Below are 21,345 nucleotides of genomic sequence, written 5' to 3'. Positions count from 1 at the left end.
TCTGATTATATATAAAGGACTCATCCATCTCTTGATAGCATTTTCGTATCCAGTCCTACCATCTAGTGTACTTCTTTAGAACATGCCTTAACAGAGATCAGATACAACTGAAGTAGACGAAGGGATGATGGGATGCAAGGAAAGAATACAGGTAAGACAGCTGGCAGAAGTGAAAATCTCAAGGGAGACAGGAAAGGTCCAAGAAAGAACAGGTAATTCTAGCTAGGAAAGCAAGCTGGGACTGGCTCACCCACCCATTTATCTTTATGAATGAAAGTTTATGGGCGCTTTTTTACATTTCATTCTCATTGTTGCGGGGTAATTTCATTAGGGTACCACAGAAATATTTAAAAAGAGGATCCAAAAGCAAACTCTTAGTATAATCTTTATCTTAAAGCCACAATTTAAAAATAAAATATACAGCAGGGTTGATCACAACCAAAAACCTAACTGGATAGATTAGTTTTGCCAGGATTGAGCAATTTAACATCTGGAGTGCCATTACTGAGACAGCATTATTTACGCTCCTGCTAGACCAACTTCTGAGAGGAGTTGTATTTGCACTGATTTCCTCTGCCATGAAAAGTCATATGAAAGTTAGCATTCCCTTAAAAAAAGGACAAACCCAACACAAACAAATAAGACCATGCCAGCATTTTGGGGTTCCATCCTTCTTGTGCCAGAAATGGAAACACCAACACCATCATCTTACTACTTTCTGAATGACTCCAGGGCTCAGCTCTGACCCATTCAAGCTCAGGAGAAGGACATGGGCTCTTGCAAATTACTAGCCTGGACTAGAAAGCAGGCAGATGTCTATATGAGCTTCTGTAGGTTCTTTGAAATAACTCCATGTTCAGTTAAATCAATCCTTTTGGATACCAGGACATGAATGAAGGGGGCAACATCCCAATTCTTCAAGAAAGAGTGAGACTGGCATGCATAGGGTAAGAGACACTTGAACATAAGAGCTTCCAGTTGAAAAACTACATCCAGGAGTTCTCATGCAGTTGAATTAGGGTCCACTCAAGATGGGGGGAGGGCAAAACAACTTGTGGGAGCAGTGCAGGCCTGTACAGGCGGGTTTCCCCATCCCTCCAGCATAGGTGGTACCTATGCCAGCGGAAGAACCTATGCCAGCGGAGGAAGCACAGATGCTGACAGGCAGGTTCTGCACAGCTCCATGACACCCAAACTCAGAAGAGGTTGCCGCTCAGAAGTTTCACCACTTCAAAGCTCTGCAGCGGGGGGCAGACCAGTGGCGTTCCTGGGAATGGAGCCAACTTTAGTTGACTTCCATTGGGATTCCAGCCTGGGAACACCCCGCTCTGCAGCCACAGACTTATGCCACCAGAAAGTGTGGCATAAGCCTGTTTAGTCTATAGGTCTATTTGGGCAGCAGGAGGGTTGTTCAATTTCCTTCCTTTCCACACTGCCCAATTTCCTTCCTTTCCACACTGCCGCCTCCTCTGCACCACCCCCTGGCCACCCCCCATCTGGATTGTGCTGCCGTTCTTGCAGGGAAAGCATAAGTTCATTGAGAACAAACCTCTACTCCCATGCATTGCTCAGAGATGTGCAGCCTTTCCATCCCTCTTTGATACTCTATCTTTTAAAAAAATCTTGTCATGCGGTGTGCATTTGGGAAAGGGGGGAACGTGTGGTTATTAAAAAATTCAGGTCAAAAAACTGGACATATGGATTAAGTTGCGCCGATCACTGGATTGTGAAGGCATGACCCACGTAATCACACTTTTAAAGGAATAAACAGAGGGGGTGCGAGCATGGGTGTGAGGACAGGATTTATAATACAGCCTATGAATTGGTTTTTCAGTCTAAAACTAGCACAGCACTGAGAAGAGGGAGAGATATTGGTTTGGATTGGATGGGAAAACATACATGGCAACTGCTTTTTATTCAGAAAAGGAAAGATCAATTTAGCCACAGTCAACAAAAGTAAATTAGCTCCAATATTTAAGTGACAGCAACGGATGAGAACATTTGAATGAGGTTTCCTCCTTCAGAAGCAGCCTAGCAATACAAGCAGCAGGTGTCCAATCCACAGTGACATTCGACAAGCAGAAGCATCAACATTTTGAGCATGAGATTACTCAGATTCTTCCAAAAAAGGGTGGGGGGACATGCTAGATGATACACATGGGAAATATCCAGTGTCTCATCACTAAGCAGTAACAGCTGCCCACAATTCAGAACTGCATGTAACTGCTCATGAGCATAAACAGCAATTGCCCCAAGGCAAATATGAAGACAGCAATGCATCTCACTGCCACATTTCCCTATGATGGGAAAAACAATGAAATGTCCAGCCAGCAATGGGAGGAACACAATCCATGCACAAACACCAGTGATGCAACACTCTTTCCTTCGCTTGATGAAAACCGGTGCACTATTACAACCTGCCTCTCCTCTCTACCCGTTAAGGCTGACAGATGAGTGTTACTCAGATCACAGAACTTGATCCTAGGTTAGAAAGAAAGTTGGGCTCTGCTGCAGCAGACCTCGCCGCTAGTAAAGGGAAGGAAGCACCCGGTCTGAGCTGAAGAATGAATACAGTTGCCCTCGGCCCCTGTTCTTTTCAAATGAGAGAAGGAGCAGGAAGGGAGAAGAGAAAGAGGGAAATGGAAAGGAAAGAACTAGGAACATTTTACTCATTTTCAGAACTATAATTCAATAAAAACTACAATTTAATTTAAAAAAACCCTTCTGTATCGCAAATCTTAACAAAGCAAGCAGCTTTTAAAAAAAAAAGTTAGTTACCACCAAATTAACTTCCAGTTGTGAAACTAAAAAATTAGGAGTCACCATCTTTAAAAAGCACTTGATTGCTGAAGGAATGAAAACTGGAATTCGAAAATCATTTTTTGGCAAGATGATGCTTTTTAAAGACAGTGACAACTAATAAAACTAGGGGTTAATTTGGCAGTTATTAACCTTAGCATTTAAAAAGACTTTAAATTTGCATTTAAGTGACTTTTTAAAAAATCACGATTGAAAACTATGAGTTGGGGGTCATAGCTGAAAACACCCTGTTAAATAGCAAAATGTCGTAGTACTGAAAAGGTTAATCACAAGTTAATATTTTCTTATCAAAGAACCCAAAGATAAAGCAACAGGTACCAAATGCAACTATTCATGTGAGAGTCACTATTCAAACTGGCTGAGGAACTAAAGCTCGGACAGGTTGGGAGGGCTTCCCTAGCCGCCCAACACTTCTATGTAAACAGAGGGTTGGCACTGGCTTCTGCTTGGTGACGGAATATTACTACTTATCTTGGACACGAGAGAATAATCCCTGCCAGAGAGAGAGGGAAAACTTAAGAAAAATGGCAAACTGCACAGAATAAAGGGCCTATAAATTCAGCTTTGCCTTGATAATCTCACAAAAAAAGCACAGTTTAAAAGGGCAAGGAAAACACCAAGAGCTTATTAGGTCATCAGCAATCCTGTATCCCTGTCTTTACACATCCAACTGGAATTTCTCATGGCAAGAAATATCCAGATTCCAACTCAAGCTCCCGTGATCCCTCGACTAGCCTGAACTGCCAAGACTGAAGACCTTCCGGTTTAGGAAACTTTCAATCTAGCCTCAATTTGCTTGGTGCCTAAATTCCAGTATGTCAAACTGGAGTGTTTCTTGCATGAAAGCTGAGATTCCACCTGGGTCCAAGATTAAACCTGGCTCATTCTTGCCCCAGCTTGTGACGCTGGAATGCAAACCAAGGTTTCAAGTGAAGGGTGAACCAAAGGACTGTTGCCTTCTTTCCAGCATAAACAAAAGCATTTTGTTCAAGAAACCCTACCCCACAATTTTTTCCTAGTGTTCATGTGCTTGACACATGGGCTACAACACAGACGAAGATGAACTGTTTTTCCCACAACCTAGAATCTTATTCAACATTGATAGCACAGCTCACAGGGAATACTATGTCGCTTATTGATAGCACAGTCATACCACACACAATTCTTAGCCTCCTTAAGGAAAACATTCACATGACCAAGTTGTTATGAGACGCTGAAGTTTGGAATGGAATGTCAAGAGGGGCACTTATTGGTTTTTCAGGCTCTTTTTCTTACCAAAATCATTCCCCCAATTATTTCCCCCCACCCACCCTCTCAGGATAAAGACTGCATAGCGTGTAAGATGAAAAGCAGATCGGAGAGAGCAATTTTGGTAAGAAAAACAGCCTGCAGAAAGAAAGGGGGGGGGGAGATAACCACGACTTCCCACCCGACAAAGTTCTGCTCCCAAGTTTTAGCTGCCTACAGATGCCTTGAGTAAAAACAAAAACAAAATCTGGCAAAATATTTCTGCAGTGAAGCACTGCAGTGTGTGCAGTCTGACCCATTAAATAACCCGACATTTTATTTAGCATTTATCACATCTCCCCAGAATTCAAGGCAGTGGACAACAAGGGGGCCCAGGTCATCTCCCATCCAGATCTTGACAAGACCCAGACCTGTTGGAGCTTCAGCAAGATCGTCATCTCCAGGACGTTTGGACCACACCCATGGTTAGGATTCAGAATGATGAAAAGACTATCTGCTTTAGAGAGAAAACCCTGCTGAAAACCACGGAACTGGCCTACAGCTGAAAAGTTCAGCATTTTCCTAATCATGCCACTTCTAAGCCGTGCCCACTGAGGGAGATACAGAAGGACCGGAAGAGAAAATTACAATGAATTATTTTTAACATGCAGTACTAAAAGACAGGTACATGCAACTTTAGCACAAAAAACAAGCTGTACATTTCACAGGCATGTCAGCTCATGCTTTCTCCCAGCATCCGTTTAAAATCTTGTGAAGACTAACAGAGTTATGCTTACACCTTTCTGTCACTCTGACTGCCTCTACTGTTATGACCTCAGTAGGGTTCGTCAAGGCTGTGAATCATATTACTGCAGATAGACTGTGGTATCTGCTGGCTGGTTTGTTTTTATGCTTACGTAGTACCGTTTTCTGCACCGGCTAGCCTAACGTTTCTAATACATTTTGCTTTAAGATTATTGCAGTCCTAGCCCTGTGATTGTATTGATTGACACTGTATAATCCACCTTGAGTCTCAGGGGGCTATAAACGAAGTGAAAAATTAAAACACCATTAACAGAATACGCATAACCAGGAGCTGGCAACCTTAAATCTGGGTGATCACTCAGCAGAATTCTCTTCCTTCCCAAATTACAGAGGTGTGATGAAAAGGTGAGCAGCATTACTGGCCCCTATGGTGAAGCCACCATCTCTTCCCAAATGGACCCTGATCTCCACAGTTTGAAAGATATAACTTAAATGCAACTTCTAGAAGCTGGACGTTTTCAAAGGACAAGAAAGTATTTTGGTTCCCAGCTCTAAAACTTTTTCCAGAACAGAGTAGCTACTCCAGGGAAGATAAACGCATACTTCATATTAGCTGCAAAATCCCAACTGACGTTAAGAAGTCATTGTTTTATAGCTCATCAGTTGGCAGTGAGGAGAAAACACAAAACTACATTACAGGATCTTCATTATACACCATGAACTGGGCAAGCATCCATGGAAAATATTTTTTAAAAAGATTTAGTTGGCTTTTCCATGCAGTTAATCAGCCTGAAACCAAGGAATCATTGTATAATGAAGTGACTTTGGTCAAGATCTTATAATCATGCTGCCTTCTTTAATGACTTGCCTCAATCTTCACGTTAAAAAGGTACAGAAATCACAAAACAGGTTGGATTCATGGCCAAACACAGAACCATACAAATACACCCCCCCCCCCCAAACCTAAGCCCAAAATCATATGCACACTTATCTGGGAGTAAATCCCTAGGGGAAAAGTGATACTCGCTTCCAAATAAACATGTACAGAATCAGGAGGGTGTGGGGAAAAACACCTTTCCCTTGTATTTTCTCCACATCTTAGGTAAGCATTTAAAAGTTACGACTTACACAAAAGGCTATCAGGAATCACTGTTTACAAAAAAATATGGATTTTTGAACATTCATTAACCCGTATATTCTTAATATTCTGCTGTTAAATTACATGGTGAAAAGAGCTACAAAGAAAAATTTTGTATGCAAAACCATTTAATAACAAAAAATATCTTTTTACTTTTAAATCACTATTTCTCCATGACAAAAAAAATTAAATACATAAAGTGAAACAAATACCAGGAAAATACCAGTTTGACAACAGAAAACTGAGTTTTTAACTAGTCCCTAAAAAAGCCTATGTTATATCTAAAGTTGTCTGCAAAAGTGGACTCTCAAAAACCTGTTACATGTATGCACGTCAAGGGTGGCCTGAAGAACAGAAGTTTTAAGGATTTTCCCCCTTCAAATTACTAAGGTTATATGTAGACTAACACACCATTATAAAGGCATAATCATTGATTACTGGTGGAGTTACCACAGGACAGAATTCCAAAAGCTAACATTTAAAGCCAACAGTGACACCTAGTGGACACAGAAAATAAAACAAGCAAGCACAGATAGACTGCTCAGTGTTCTCTCCCATTTTGATATTCAGGTTAAGTCATGCTTTCAAACTTATAGCAAAAATATCCACCCACTCCCAAATTTTATTGCAAGAACATTCACTTTTTCATCCTGTTCACAGAATCTGGTCTCCTTCACACAGCTTCTACATCTTGTCTTCCAGTTTCCTGGAAGCCAGGGTGGAGTAGTGGTTAAGAGCAGGTGGACTCTAATCTGGGGAACTGGGTTTGATTCCCTGTTCTGCCACTTGATCTGTGGAGGCTTATCTGGTGAACTAGATTAGCTTGTGCACTCCAACACACGCCAGCTGGGTGACCTGGGGCTAGTCATAGTTCTTCAGAGCTCTCTCAGCCCCACCCACCTCGCAAGGTGGAGATTTTAAGGGAAAGGAGATTTTAAGCCCCTTTGAATCTCTTCACAGGAGAGAAAGGGGGATATAAATTCAAACTCTTCTTCCTGAACTATAAAATGCTCATCAGCCTTACAGTATACACATTAAAATTTAAAATACTATTACACATATTTGAGGAATATTAAGGACAAAATATACAGTTGCAAATGATTTTTTCCACACAAGCATATTTACATATATAGTGGTATAAAACATGCAATTTGCACATACATACAAAACCAGAGAGCAACCAATAGGAATCCAGTATTGCATACTGCTGCAGAATTTTCTTATCAGAAGAATGCAAGATTTCAGTCAGATGAATTCCCTGTTAAGTTTCCCATCTGTTGTTGTACTAAAGCCTGTTGCTGAATACACTGGCTCACTCAACCAAGCAAACTTATTTTATTTATTTATTAAATTTAGTATGCCGCCCACCCCCAAAGGGCTCTGGGCGGTGTACAGAATAATATCTGTGTGACCCTTAATACAGCTGAGAACTTGTTTCATATTGCAGCAGATACTGGGCTCCTGCTGGTTGTTATCTATCATGCAATGGATTTGTACACTTGTGTAAATGTAATTTGGGATTTTCCTTGAATAAGCGTAGTAGTATTTTCAGTTTGTATTAATGTGCACAGTGAAATGCTGGTTAGAATTCTGTGATGTACAATGTGTTCCCCCCTCGGTTTCTTCCCTGAAAAAGTAATGGGCAGATAGCCCATCGTGGATTCTATACTGCAAAGGATGATGTCGCACTGCTAGAGAGCTTGTCAGACTTGGCTACAAAGACACTACTAAGGGCAAAACCACTTCAGGGTAAGTGGAATGCTTTCTGGATGAGTCAGATGGATGATACTAGCCAAATTAGCAAACTTACAATAAATACACTGACTGAACAATTCTATGCAGCCAAAGGTATGCAGCTACAAAGTGATCTCACTGAGGGCAAAGTCAGTTCAGAACAACACTTCTTGAGCAAGCAGACATTTTCAGCCCCAAAATATTAAGTCAATCATATTTGACTTAATATATTTGACTTAACATGCCGGAAAGTGTCCCTTGCCTCGTTAAAGAGGCATTTGTCTTTTGCTGTCTTGCTGATCCTAGGCACTGAAACCCACCAATAGGGAATGATGATACCTTCTGGCAAAACAGCTGGAAAAATTTCAAGTCAAGCTGCAGACTATCCTTACATTCACATCAACCCAGTTTGGCAGCTTTAATTCATAATACTGCCCTTGGATGGATGGCAAGGGAATTTGTGCCAGAGGAGAATTTGCATATCAGGATGATCTTGGACAGCCTTGGTTTGAATGTTCTTTCCATCCTGAAACCCAAGGCTAAGGAGGGGAAGAGCAGCCAATCCTCAAAGGGCTGAAAAGAAAAAAGGGAGGAGCAAGACACCACATTCGGCAACTGGCTAGCTGGTTGCAGTCTATGTGGGGGTCGTCCAGACCACATGTCCTAAGTGGTTTTGGAACCTCACCAATGTGTTATGGGTCAGGTCACTCGCTGGGAAAGTGGCTGCTATGGAGTATGACAACGCATTCTGTGAGAGGGCATCTCAAAGTGAGAAGGCCAGGTGGGACCTCATGAATGACAAGATCTGGCTTGTGGCGGTGATGGGCCCTCACATCCAGTTAGGTCTTACCCACCCAAGGCAGGAAAGTGGGACATAAAACAGAACCCTTCCTGCAGGGATTGCTGAGAATTTAATAAGGGAAGGTGCCGGCTAGGCTGGTGCAAGTTTAGCCATAGTTGCGAGAACTGCCTAGGCTCACATCTTAGGTCCTCCTGCCCTTGCCTCCTCCATGGCCAGTAGCACTTCCAAGGCAACAGACACACACACCCTTCCAATATAACCACTTGGAGACAGGATGGGGCTAACAGCACCATAACCCATCTCTCTGTCACTGGAAAATGAGCTGTCGGGGTTCAGATGGGGGCTGTCTTTCCCCCTGGTCAGAACTAAGGGTCTCTCCCTGCCTGCTACCCAGTCAAGTCAGCTGCCACTTATCTCTGGGAAGGGTTCACTCAGTGGTTCCAGATCCATTTAATCAGCCCATTCATCCCTTCGGACTCTGGCAATCTCTAATCTGATGGACGCTGTGGCAGCAAAAAAAGAGAAAAGGAGTGTTCCACTGGCTGGATTGCGGTCCCCTCTGCAGCCCCTCCAAGCTCTAACCTGCATAGTTCTCCCTTGAGGGTGGTACTTAAGAAAGTGGCCAGTGAGTTATGGTTGATACATCATCTGTCCTACACCAGGGGTCAATCAATAATAGACTATTCCACGCAAATTCTGCTCCATGCCTGGAGTCACGTTGAGGCCTTTTTAGGTCATGAGGCACTGACACACTATTGACAAAATGTGACATTTAATTGGCCTTCCACCTACTGACAATAAGTTCCCAAGATTGCGTAGGTCTTGGTACATAGACATGGCCATGGCCATGAGATGCTCCGTAGCATGCATGACATTTTAAAAATTCAGCACATTCCTGGATTGGACTGCTAAAGGCAAGAAATTTTTGTACTGTCTATACATAAAATGCTATAGGTCAGCCATTTTAAGAGAAAGAATACCTTTCTCACATAAGATATTAAGCAGTGTGATACACATACCCGGATTTCCTGTAGATTGTGAAAGTTGTTTCCTACTCTAACAGAGATCTTGCTTGGAGTGTAACTTTCATCAGATTTATAGTCTGCATAAATACAGAGCGTCTTCACTGTTGTTTTTCGTCTGGAAACAAGAAACATCAGCACTGAACCTTGTAAGAAGCAAACGCCCATATTTTATTTTGAAAGGCTCAAGCAGCAGGAATTAATTTAACAGCTCCTTTTATTATTTCACATAAATATGCAAAATTTAAAATATACCTATAAAAAGACACACTTTTCTATTATATGTCTCACACAAAACCATGCTGCTGATTTTTAAAATGCCAACCCAAAATGTATTTCACATTATGAACAAATTACACTATGCCTTCCTCCTCTCTAAAGCATCCTGAGAGCCAGCTGGAAAGTATCAAAAGGCTAAAATCAGACTCTAGGAGAGATAGAGTACAGTCGCATTTAGAATTATTCCAGTGCAAGCCAACTGAAGACAATGGGCTAAGACTGGAATAACTCTACACAGGACTACGCTGTAAAATTATCAGCACCTATTGCTGGGCAAAAGCACTTTCACTTGGTAAATGGAGCTGAGTGCTTATGCACACTTGGCTCCAACTCCTAGAACCAGCTAAAAGACTGAAGACCATACAAATCACTTTCAGTTTTTCAGAACAGAAACCCAACACCATTTTCAGATTGTCGCTTCAGATTGCAGTTTTACAGCTCAATCCGGGGGGGGGGCACAAATCCCCTTCTGGGGGTGGCACGGGTCTATGCCAGAATATTTGCCCTCCTGGGGTCATATATCCCAGCAGAAAGGCAAATCTGCCACTACCTGGTGTCTGCAGAACCTAGGATGCCTGGCTGCGGCACCCAGTTCTGCATCGGTACTCCTGAGCCACGTCAGCGTGGAAAGGGTGTTCCACAGGTGGAGCCGACCTTCATTGCCTGTTTTCCATGGCATATCTCCCCTTTCCCCTATGGGGGACTCTTGCGGGGGGTTGCTTTTTCGGCTTCCTGCACCACGGGAAAGCCCTTTGGAGGGAGTGGGGCACTTCCAAAACGATGCCATTCCCACCCACCAGCCCAGTCTGGATTAGGTTGTAAATGAGATGAACCATATGCATAAATCCCTGAAAGTAAGCCTCGCCATACACACATGAACCTGCCTTGTTCCTAGTCAGACCACAGATCTACCAAGGCCAGTATTATTTACTCTGACTGGCAACAGTTGCCCAAAGTTTTAAACAGACATTTTTTTTGGCATCACTCCTTCAATGAAAGTTACCTTCAGCTAGCAAAATGCAACCTACAGTTACTATGTTGAAGGGTGTAACCAGATGCAGATGAGGACCGTTAAAGAAAAAGATACATCTGATCTCTGAGCTTTACTCTTTCAGCCTGAACAACTTCATAATAAAACAGGCAAAGAAGTCGACATGGAACTAAATGGAGTTTAATACAAGCTCTCGGCAACACAATGACCCAGTCTAATGAAGGAAATTCTTGGGATTGCATGCCTATAGAAATAAGGATGGCAAATTCAGGTTTTCCTTATTGTATTTGATCCTTACGCTGCATTAAAAAGCCAGGTGTCCATCAACTGTATCAAACCTTGGTAAATTGGTTTCCAAATGTTACCTCTCAACTGGTTATTTACAATGTAGACAGCATTCAAAGAAAATATAAATAGGAAAACATAACTAATTTAACTGGCAGAATAATGCATTCCTTCTGCACCCCACACCTTCTAACTTCTTTCAGTGTAAGTAGGCAACTGTACAAAGTCTCATACATAAACTTAAACATTTAATACCTGAATTGTATGTTCACCAAATGAGGCTGTGATCCATCAGACTGCCAGTATGTTTCCAGATTATCGTCTCGTAACTGGTCCACACCAAATCCTAATATGAACAAAAAAGTTCATGGTCTTGGTTACTTTGTCCCTACAAACATCACAATATCACAGCAGATATGTAAGTCACTTCCAGTTATTTCAGGTGAAACCCCTGAGCAGTTCAATCAACTGAACAAGATGAAGAGCTGCTAGTCTTCTCCTTTCTTAGGCCAGGAATCGAGGAGCCATTAATTGAGGGAAAAATGGCAGATGCACCAGTGCCCCCTGCAGGTGGGCCTGAATATCCCACTCAGACCAGACAATTAAGCAAAAAAAAGGGGCAGCTTCTTGGCTAGAGGAAGGACAGAACCTGAACAAGGACAAGACACTGGTGCTCTTTTGGAAGGATTTGAATGCGGAGCTTTGGTAGGGATGGGTTAGTACAGAATGCTGGGAAGGACAAAAAAAGTAGGGTCAAATGTTTTGGTTACATCAACACTTTGGTACTTTAAGTATAGGAAGTCTAGCAACTGTTGTTTTTGAGAGCAAAAAGCAACCATTGGTAGATCTCGAACAACTGCCTCCATGGTACAATTTATGAAATCCATCAGTTGAATACTTATTAGCTACCTTGTCCATCTGTTCAAGATACTGAATATACTTACAAACTGGTAAGCAAATCTTGTGGGGGGTTTTAATGTAGGGAATCTGTTTTCTAAACTCAGGGCTGCTCAGTTGCAAACCAGGGAACAATCGGGTCTCTTTAACAGTCCCACTACAACAAAGAACTGAAGCATCTTCAGCCCTACTTCTTCCAAGTCCTGTTGCTCATATCTCCTACCATCCCAAGAGGAGATCTCTTCTTGTTCCACAGCAGGTAAGCAGGGGAGTGTATGGTATAACGGGACGTGTGGCCTACAATTAAAAAAACCCTCTAAACTGACCAGTGGGGTTTCCTTTGCCATCCAAAATATCCCAGATTAGTGTTCAGGGATCTTTTTTTTTCTCTGCTGCCACCATTAACTTAAAGAGACACTAGGAATCCCAGACTGCTGCTAGCCTCCAATATGTTAAAGGATCCCACCTCACATTCACTCTTGGTCTGAGGGGAATGTCCTTCAGAGTCCCATATACAAAAATGGAGGGAACTCAAAATTGGCTGGGATTCTAGTTTCACAGACAGGCACTCTTCACCCTCTCACACACAAACGCAGATTGGCACGAGGGTAACTTGAACACAAAGAAATAAATTTATTTTTAAAACAAAAGAAAGGCTTCTTAAACTGGCTCAGAACAGTACTAACGCTTGATGGTTTCCGTCAGGCTCTTTATACTTAAACTTCAGAGATTTTTGGATGTTACTCAGGTTTCACACACAGAGAGATACACAGACACACGCAGGTGTCTCTCCAGGAAAACTTATACTTTAGAATCACTAAGTTCTTTTACAGACAGATACTAGTTCTATCTAATCCACAACCCACTGAATACACACACACACAGCCTATGCCCAGTGAGATTCAGGCAAACATAGCCTCCCTCTCTAATTCCAATTTGGCTTCACTGCCTCTGGATCGGGCTTTTCCCAGACTGGTGTTACACAGGGGTAGGGCAGACACTATGTCTGGACAGTATTCACTGTCAAGCCACTGACTGGAACGTCACTTTGCACCAAACTCAGGGCCTCCTTTCTCTGACAAGCCTCTTCAGCTTGTAGAGTGACTGGACTTCTGTTAGCTCTCAGCTGAGACAGAATCCTTCAGCTTCAGACCTGACAGACCGCTCTCTGTCAAACTCTGGCTCCTTCTGATCTCTGTATCAGAATCTCTTCAGAGAGTGTGTATCTACTGACAGGCTTTAGCTCCCCCTAACCCTGGCCATAGGCAGCTGTGCCTTTCTCGACCAATCAAATGGGGTCTTTTGTAAAGTGGAGCCTTCTGTATAACTCTGGCTGTCACTAAGGCCTTTTCATTAAGCCATTTACACACACCAGCCCTTTAGTGTGGGCACATCTGTTACAGATGGGGCTCCTGACAGGGGAAGCCAGGCCTGCAAGACTGTCTGAGGCTGCAGCCCTGTTCAGGCTGTGGTGCGCATTTAGGGAACAGCGTGGATTAATACATGGAGATTCTAACATGCCTTGCTGGAGACAAGGAACTCGCCTCAATTATGTGGCAAGGAAGAAACTTTGTCACCCCCTTTCACTCTGCCCCAGAGACTCAGGACATTTCTGGGGCAGTCAATCAGAACCCCAAAGAGTTAACCCCCAGATGGTGGCAGCTGTACCACAAACATATGTGCCTGTGCCAATTTCAGTAAATACATGCACTCCACAATTGATCCCATACTCAAAGGTCATAGCATTAACATTCCACAAATATGCAAATTTAATTCTCCAACCCAACATCCCTTCTTTCTGGGCCACAAATGGGGACATACTGACATCCAGTGGGGAAGATGTTACTGATCAATAGAAATAGAAATCTTTCAGAAGTGTATTGGATAAGATTATCTGTACATCTTGGATGGCATAAATGATGTCCCGTTTCCCCCACACACACACCCAGTGCTCATGAATTCCCTGCTTGTCACCTACTATTTGCTCCTTTTAACTTGGGACTTCTGTGTGCAGAAGGCCTTCCACTGAGCTCTGGCCTCTCCCAAATCCATGATTTGTAAGTTTGTTACAGTGAAATGTCTGTTATATCTCAACATTTGAAAAACATGTAGCAGAACACCATCACCTGGATTACCTAGCAAACTTTTGTATTACTAGGGAGAAGTGATAGCCCATATTTTCCCAAATTCCTGGGAAGTTTTCTCAGGAGCAAAAAGAAAGCAGGAAAGCAAAAACTCATACCTGATGCCTCACCTATGTGTTACACCAGCAGGGGGTTAATATTTACCACCTGTATGCAAATTTAACTGAAATTATATATTATATGCAATGCTTTAAGGAGGTCCTGAGTACTGACCAAATTGACCAGCCCCAGTTTATACAACAGTGCATAAAATGGAGACCAGGTTTGTGAATACACACTGTTAAACATTGGAGTCCAAACAGTTTTACAATGGTCATTATATGCAACATTATGACAAAGCAATTATTTGCCACATCAAGATACAAAGAAACACAAGAGGACAAAACACAAGAGAACATGAAAAGGAATTCTTTAAATCAATGAGTAGCATTTAAAAATAATCATCAGAATTTCCAACCATCAGCTGACGCAAATGATCCCAGAAAAATAATTTTCCATCCAAATAATATTAATCCGGGTTGTCTGGAGTTAGCCTATTTGCCCTTTGGATTTGCAGCTTACCTGGTTTGCAGGAAGAAAGTGACCAAACAGCTTGTGACCCTATTTCTCGAACAGTTCCAGTCCTTTCCAGCTGTTTTGGATCTGCACCAGGAGGGGTCTTGTTAGTGGTGGTCATTTTTCACTAGAAAAAGGCAATGTTTGCAAAAGGTTATTTAAAAAAAACTATTTTCATAACAATAGGAAAAGCAGAAACCAGTTTCATGAAATCTGCCATAAATGTAACAATCTCTGGTTCTGATCCAGAGAGTCCCTTTCATTAAATTCAGAGCTAAACTCAACAAATTTAATAATCAACTTTTCAAAAAAATATGCATAGAAACCACTCAGTAAAATGGCAAAGTATAGCAGCAACCATTGCAAAAATATACACATCCAACATTAAAAATGGTAAAGACGCTAAAAAAGATCAGATGTCATTTTCAGTGACTTTAATAATACACTAAGGAAATAATCCTAAAGCAGTGATGACGAACCTTTTCAAGACCGAGTGCCCAAATTGCAACCCCAAACCCACTTATTTATCGCAAAGTGCCAACACGGCAATTTAACCTGAATACTGAGGTTTTAGTTTAGAAAAAACGGTTGGCTCCGAGGCACGCGTTACTCAGGAGTAAACTTGGTGGTAGTTGGTGCTTTGAAGCCCCCGTGCAACTGTTCCAACGGATGAATCATGACCCTAGGAGGGTTTACTCAGAAGCAAGCCTCATTGCAAGCAACCGAACTTACTCCCAGGTAAAGGATTGCACTTTTGTTCACATGAAATAAAACTTTTGTTCATATGAAAATTAGTGGGGTTTAACAGTGCTTAACAGGGTTACCTACACTGCTTCCCCAAAACTAGGTCTTAGGTTGAATGCTAATAATCAAGCCCAGTGGCCCAGGCCAGCCTAGATGTGTGTGTGGGGGGGTGGCGACTCCGTTTGTGCGTGTCCACAGAGGGCTCTGAGTGCCCCATCTGGCACCCGTGCCAAAGGTTCGCCACCACTGTCCTAAAGTGTTATACTCATATGAAAAATCAACTAAGTACTGTAAGACTTAATCCCAGGAATGGTGCACAGGGGGAGGGAAGGTAGCCTGGTGTTGCCCGTCTTGTCAGATCTTGCAAGTTAAGTAGAGTCAGCACTTAGAAGACAGATCACCAAAGAAGACGAGGAGGAGGAGGAGGAGGAGGAGGAAAGTTTGGATTTATATTCTCTATTTCTTTCCTGTAAGGAGACTCAAAGGGGCTTACAATCTCCTTTCCCTTCCTCCCCTCACAACAAACACCCTGTGAGGTAGGTGGGGCTGAGAGGCAGTGACAAACCACCTCTACCTCTCACATGCCCTGAAAGCTCCTTGCCAGGGTTGCTATAAATTAGTTGCAACCTGACGGCTCTTTATGCCCATGCACAAATAGTGATGCAACCTTAGATATGCAAATTATTAACCTTTTTTTAATGTTCACACATTTTAAATTAAAGATAAATTAAAGAGCAGGATAAAGGAGAAAAACATTGAACATAGTCAGTCCTAATAAGAACAGCACTCTGCTATAGCTTCACTTCATGCTGAGGTAGATGCCTGAATATGAAACAGTGACACAGTATTCAAAACTATAATACTTAGTATTATTTTTCAAACTTCCTTGTGGGAGAAGTCTAAGGAGCAAGTCTGATATTTAGGCTGCAATCCTATGCACACATGCACAAGAATATATTTCACTGAAATCAGCAGAACTTAAATGTCGAGAACACATCCAAGTACAAAAGCTCGTCACAAAATGTTGTTCTCTGGAGAGAACACGAGGCATGACCTATTAGAGATCGGAACTGGAACAAGATCTATTCCTTGCACATTGAGCTGGAATATGCAGGACTAGTTTGTTTCTTTGTTTCCCTTCATCTGTTTAGCATAAACAATATAAGAATATTAATTGTTCTTTATATTTTTGTTGTGACTAGCAGACCAGGAAGCCATTAGCAGAAATTAATTATAACTATTATACGATGAGAAAAGTCACTGAGACCTTTAAAGTGCATTAGTTACAGCTACTGGAATACTTTCAAACTTATTAATAGCAAGAACAATTTCCAATGTTTAGATGTGGTTTCTAAACTCTTTTCACATTCTTTAAAATGTCAAGAATATGCGGTTTGCAGCCCTGTAACTAATGGTCTCATCAGCAGTTTTCCATTCGAATAATCAGAACACAGACTTTCATTGCCGGAAAACAGAATTTTCACACGACACACAAAAAATGCTTTCATGCACTCAGGATTACAGGGCTAATGTGCAACAACTCAAGCGCCACAACACATTGCTTATTTCCGGAAGACAAACACTACAATACATGGCGATTAAAATCATTTTCCATTTCCAGAAATCTATTAACTGCATCCTGTCATCCCTTCTCTAGACAAGAGAATTCCTCCCAAAGGCTGGACAGAAGGACACAAACCCTTTCCATAACAAGAGAACTGCATTTTTCAAACTCTCTTTATGTACTATATTTTTGTTACACACAGGGCCCAACTACATATACCTTGCAGTTGCATCTAGCATTGCTAAAACTTTTTAAAAAACTAATGAAAAGCAGCTGTGAAAATTCTTAATGTAAAGCCATTCTTAATGTAAAGCCAAGCAGTATGGAGGATGCCTTCTGCCTGTTTTCTACTCAAAAGCATAATCTCTCCCCACCATCAGCTGATATGGGGACTTTTTATCATACATATGGAAAATACCAACTCAGGATAACAATTATACATCTGTGTATGGAAAGTGCAGCTACTTTTATTGTCTTTTAATATTAGGGCAAAGTTACATGTAAGTGCCTGTCACATTTTGAACAAGAGATCACTGGTGTACAGGAAAATACATGGATACCTTAGTTTATGAACTGTGCCTCCAATTTTTCCCAAATAGAGCAGAATTAATGTTGAAGCATGTGCCAGAAAGTAAAGAAAAAAGGTCTCTAAGGAAAGAGGATTCTATTGAGGCTACAGAAGAGTTATCCAGCAAGTACTATGGCTGCAATCCTAAGAAAACTTTCCTCTATCTTAGAGTAGATTGTTCCCCACTTTAAGCTAAACAGTGATTCCCTTTTACCCTGAATAACAATCAAGGAGTTCATCACAGAAGCAGTTTCTTCATACAAATAAATCATGCTTTTCAGAAATTTTGCAAAACACGAAAAATAAAAGTTTACCACATTATTGATTACACTATTATTTTAATTCCACCTCTCCATAGAACGTATTGAGCTTTTGACAAGTATTGTTACATGTTTTATTTAGCAGCCCAGTGTCATGCAAGATACAGCAAACACAACATTTAAAAAGTTCAGTCTGCATCAGACAGGTGGAATTGGAAGAGAGAGTAATCAGCAAGGAACCATAGGAAATAGGTAGAAAAGAAACTAGGCAGAAATGCAGATATGCACTGTTTAAGATAGTTTCAACAAGTTTTATTGCAAGTGACTCGTGCCTCATTTACATATTGAGCACCCCAAAACAGTCATATAAAATACAAGTGCAATGTATTTTATATACTTATTTAAAACACTTATAGTCTACTTTTCTTATAATTCAAGGCAGCTTTTTTATTATTGTTCGATATCACAGTTGCCAATTCTTTAGCTGGCTGTTGACCTTTCATTACAATTTGAGCCTCACCCAGAGGCCTAGGAAGTTGTAATGTATCAGCGTAGTATTCGTGCAAATCCCAGAAAGGCTGCCTTCTGAATCTGTCAGATGTTAATTTTGTTGATTTGAAGATGTTTCAAGGGCTGCCCTAGTGTTTTTGAAATATTATGATTATTTATTACATGTCTAGATAGAAAATTATTATTTATTAACTTTCTAGACAGAATACAGAAAATCCCCAAGCAACCCCTTTTAAAAGCCACTAGCAAATCAAATGCCTTGTGGCACCTCCTTGGCACCTCTAGAGACAGCATCCCCTTTACTAAGCTTGTTTCGTAAGCAGGGGCAAAGCAAGGGGGAACTGCGCCCTGGGCATGCACGCGCCTTGCGCCCCTGCCGTGGGGCTACCCACCCTGGCCCCATTCGGCCATGCCCCCACCACGGTGCCACCCGGGGTGTCGCACTCCCCTGCTCCATTGGCGCTCCGCCACTGCTCATAAGGGTGAGAGCTACAATGGAGAGGCTTTGGTTGCTGCCTGGTAGGCTACCTAAAGCAGGTAACAACTAGAGGACAGCAGCCTGAGGATGGCAGTTGGCGCACGGGAGCTTATGAGAAGAGATCATTCTTTAGATATATGTGTCCCAGCCTGGGAAGGGCATTGAAGGCCATAACCAGTACAAATCAAGTCAAAATTTTATTTATAATTGAATTCCAATCATTAGAAAATACATAAAACAAACATTATATTTCTGGATGTTTCATCAAAAATTATATCTAATCCATCTAATTTGATTTGAAAGCAATATGATAAATTAATTTAATTTAAAAACATTGTAAAATTTTGTTCTGTTAAATTATGGCAAAATTTATAAGTTATTATGTACAATGTCACTAGCCAACGATTTAGTAATTTGAGGTGATTCATCAGTGAAGAGGTTACAGATTCTTGCTGACTCAGGGAGACCAGAGCTCTTATTCAAAAGGACCCCGAGAATTTTACATCAAGCCTCGCTATAAAAATTACATCTAAAAAAGCATGTCTGTGGTTTGCACTTCTCCATCCCTACATGGACTGATTCTCTGTGAGTGGGAAATGTTTTTGAATCTGGCCTTCAAAACAGCTGATGACAGTGCTGCACACTTTGCCAGAATAAAAATCTTTCTAAGGCTATTTGCTTCAAGAGTAAGTAAGTAGCTGGAACAGGAATACATTTTCTACTGACTGGCAAGCTGAAAACAGAGGATCTGGCAAGAACCAACTGTCTCTCAACGTCTTCAACTCTTTGCTTTAATATTTGTTTTGCTGCGGGGAAATGGGGTGCTGGCTGCTGGCTTTGCATGGTGCACAGCTTAATACTGTGCAAACCGTAAAAAGACTGGGTATGTACCTTGATGACTCCCTATCAATGGAGGTTCACATGATGCATGCTAATCGCATGACTTTTTTATTATCTATGCCTGGTTGGGGCCTTACTATCCCAAACTGATCTAGCTACAGTGATTCATGTAATGATCACCTCTCAATTGAATTACTGCAATTCATTCTATGCAGGCTTACCTTTGTCTGATCCAGAAGCTCTAAAGAATCTAAAGAATAATGCATAATGGAGCTGTGTGGGTCCTTAAGGGGACCCCATGACAAGCACATATCCAATCAGTGCTCCACCAGCTGCACTGGCTCCAGGTAGAGTACTGGCTCAGATTCAAGGTTCTGGTGTTAACTTTTAAAGCCCTAAACAGGCTGGTTCCTGTTGATTCCACACAGCATATTCATAACAGGTTGCAATCATTCTAAATAAATTAGTTTTCCATTTATAAAAAGGGGAAATGGGTTCATCTATTACAATTGCGACTCATTATAAATATGCTGTGTTGAATCCACTTAGGAGACTGCCTCTTTGAGTATGTTTCTCAAAGGTTGCTGCATCTGAGAATAAAAATCTGTTGGTAATTCTTGGTCCAAGAGAGATCTGGCTAGCTTTGACCAGGGCCAGGGCTTTTTCAGCCTGCCCCCCTTCCCTGACTGCCAGCAAGTTCAATTCATGTGGGGGGGGGGGGCGGAGCAGATGACAAGACAGTCAGGCAAGCAGTCCACCGGGGAGGGCACAGGGAAAGGCTATTGCAGGGAAAGAGGCTTCCTTGCCCCCCTTTCCTAGAGGTCATTTCATTTCCACATGAAATGGGCTTTGCCGCTAGTAAATAAATAAATAATCCAGGCCAAAATCAAGGAATGTTTTTGGACCAAAGCCAGGAGATTCCAATTTACCTTTTAAGGCCTTCAACCATATTGATTGAAAACGGTCATTTAAAATCAAGGGAAAGAGGCCATGGGGATTAAGGTTCAACTTGAGCCTTAAATAAAGGGATAGAGGGGGACCCTCATCTCCATTTTTAGTGATCCAATCTCCAAAGCGCAGCACCACATTTGAGACACATTTAGGTACCTGGAGTACAGCTCTCAGAAATTTAGTCTGTATCTATTAAAGAGTAGAATAGCAAGATAAAACTGACCCGAAATTAGTACCATGTATGAGCTGAGCTAGCGGTTTTGCCTAGTACAGTTTGAAGGCAGCTGTAACAATAAATCCACCATTGATTTAAAAAACCTGAAGAATATGATCTGGAAGAAGAAGAGTTTTGATTTATACCCCGCCTTTCTCTCCTGTAAGGACACATGGGGAATATCCATGGATGTCTGACAGTTCAGTACTGTTCAGTACTGTGGATGTCTGACAGTTCAGACATCCTGCAGACCAGACGGCTTATTCCTGGAAGCATGCCATGTTTAAACACACCATTTATGTAATAGCCACTTTGAATCTAGCATTAGGGATAAGGGCTCGGCCTGTTCACACGGGCAAATGAAGGAACGGAGAGAGAGAGAAAGAGAGAAAACGGATCACTTGCTCACATTTGCCAACAGCCGGTGCAATCCCCTCCCACCTCCGGTCGCGCAGATTATCGCCTTAATTCACAAACACCTCGTCGCCAAATTGTGACGTCATTGCTCCCTTCTCGCTCAGAGACGCCGCTTTATGTACTTCCGGCGCTCCGTCGTG

General features: G+C 41.8%; 1 protein-coding gene across 1 annotated transcript in view; it reads right to left on the bottom strand.

Moving 5' to 3' along the window:
• The window catches only part of ANAPC10 (anaphase promoting complex subunit 10), a 38,343-nt gene extending 17,015 nt beyond the window's left edge, over positions 1 to 21,328 (bottom strand). Inside the window, exons 1-4 of the mRNA XM_048508908.1 lie at positions 21,198 to 21,328; positions 14,666 to 14,786; positions 11,319 to 11,409; positions 9,506 to 9,626 (exon numbers count right to left, since the gene is read on the bottom strand). Of these exons, the coding sequence (XP_048364865.1) occupies positions 9,506 to 9,626; positions 11,319 to 11,409; positions 14,666 to 14,780 (327 nt within the window). The 5' untranslated portion in view covers positions 14,781 to 14,786; positions 21,198 to 21,328. The remainder of the gene's footprint in view (positions 1 to 9,505; positions 9,627 to 11,318; positions 11,410 to 14,665; positions 14,787 to 21,197) is intronic.
• Positions 21,329 to 21,345: the final 17 nt, after the last annotated feature.

Source organism: Sphaerodactylus townsendi, linkage group LG10 (genome assembly GCF_021028975.2).
Source record: "Sphaerodactylus townsendi isolate TG3544 linkage group LG10, MPM_Stown_v2.3, whole genome shotgun sequence".
Classification (NCBI taxonomy): Eukaryota; Metazoa; Chordata; class Lepidosauria; order Squamata; family Sphaerodactylidae; genus Sphaerodactylus; species Sphaerodactylus townsendi.
This window is presented reverse-complemented; position numbering and strand designations above follow the sequence as displayed.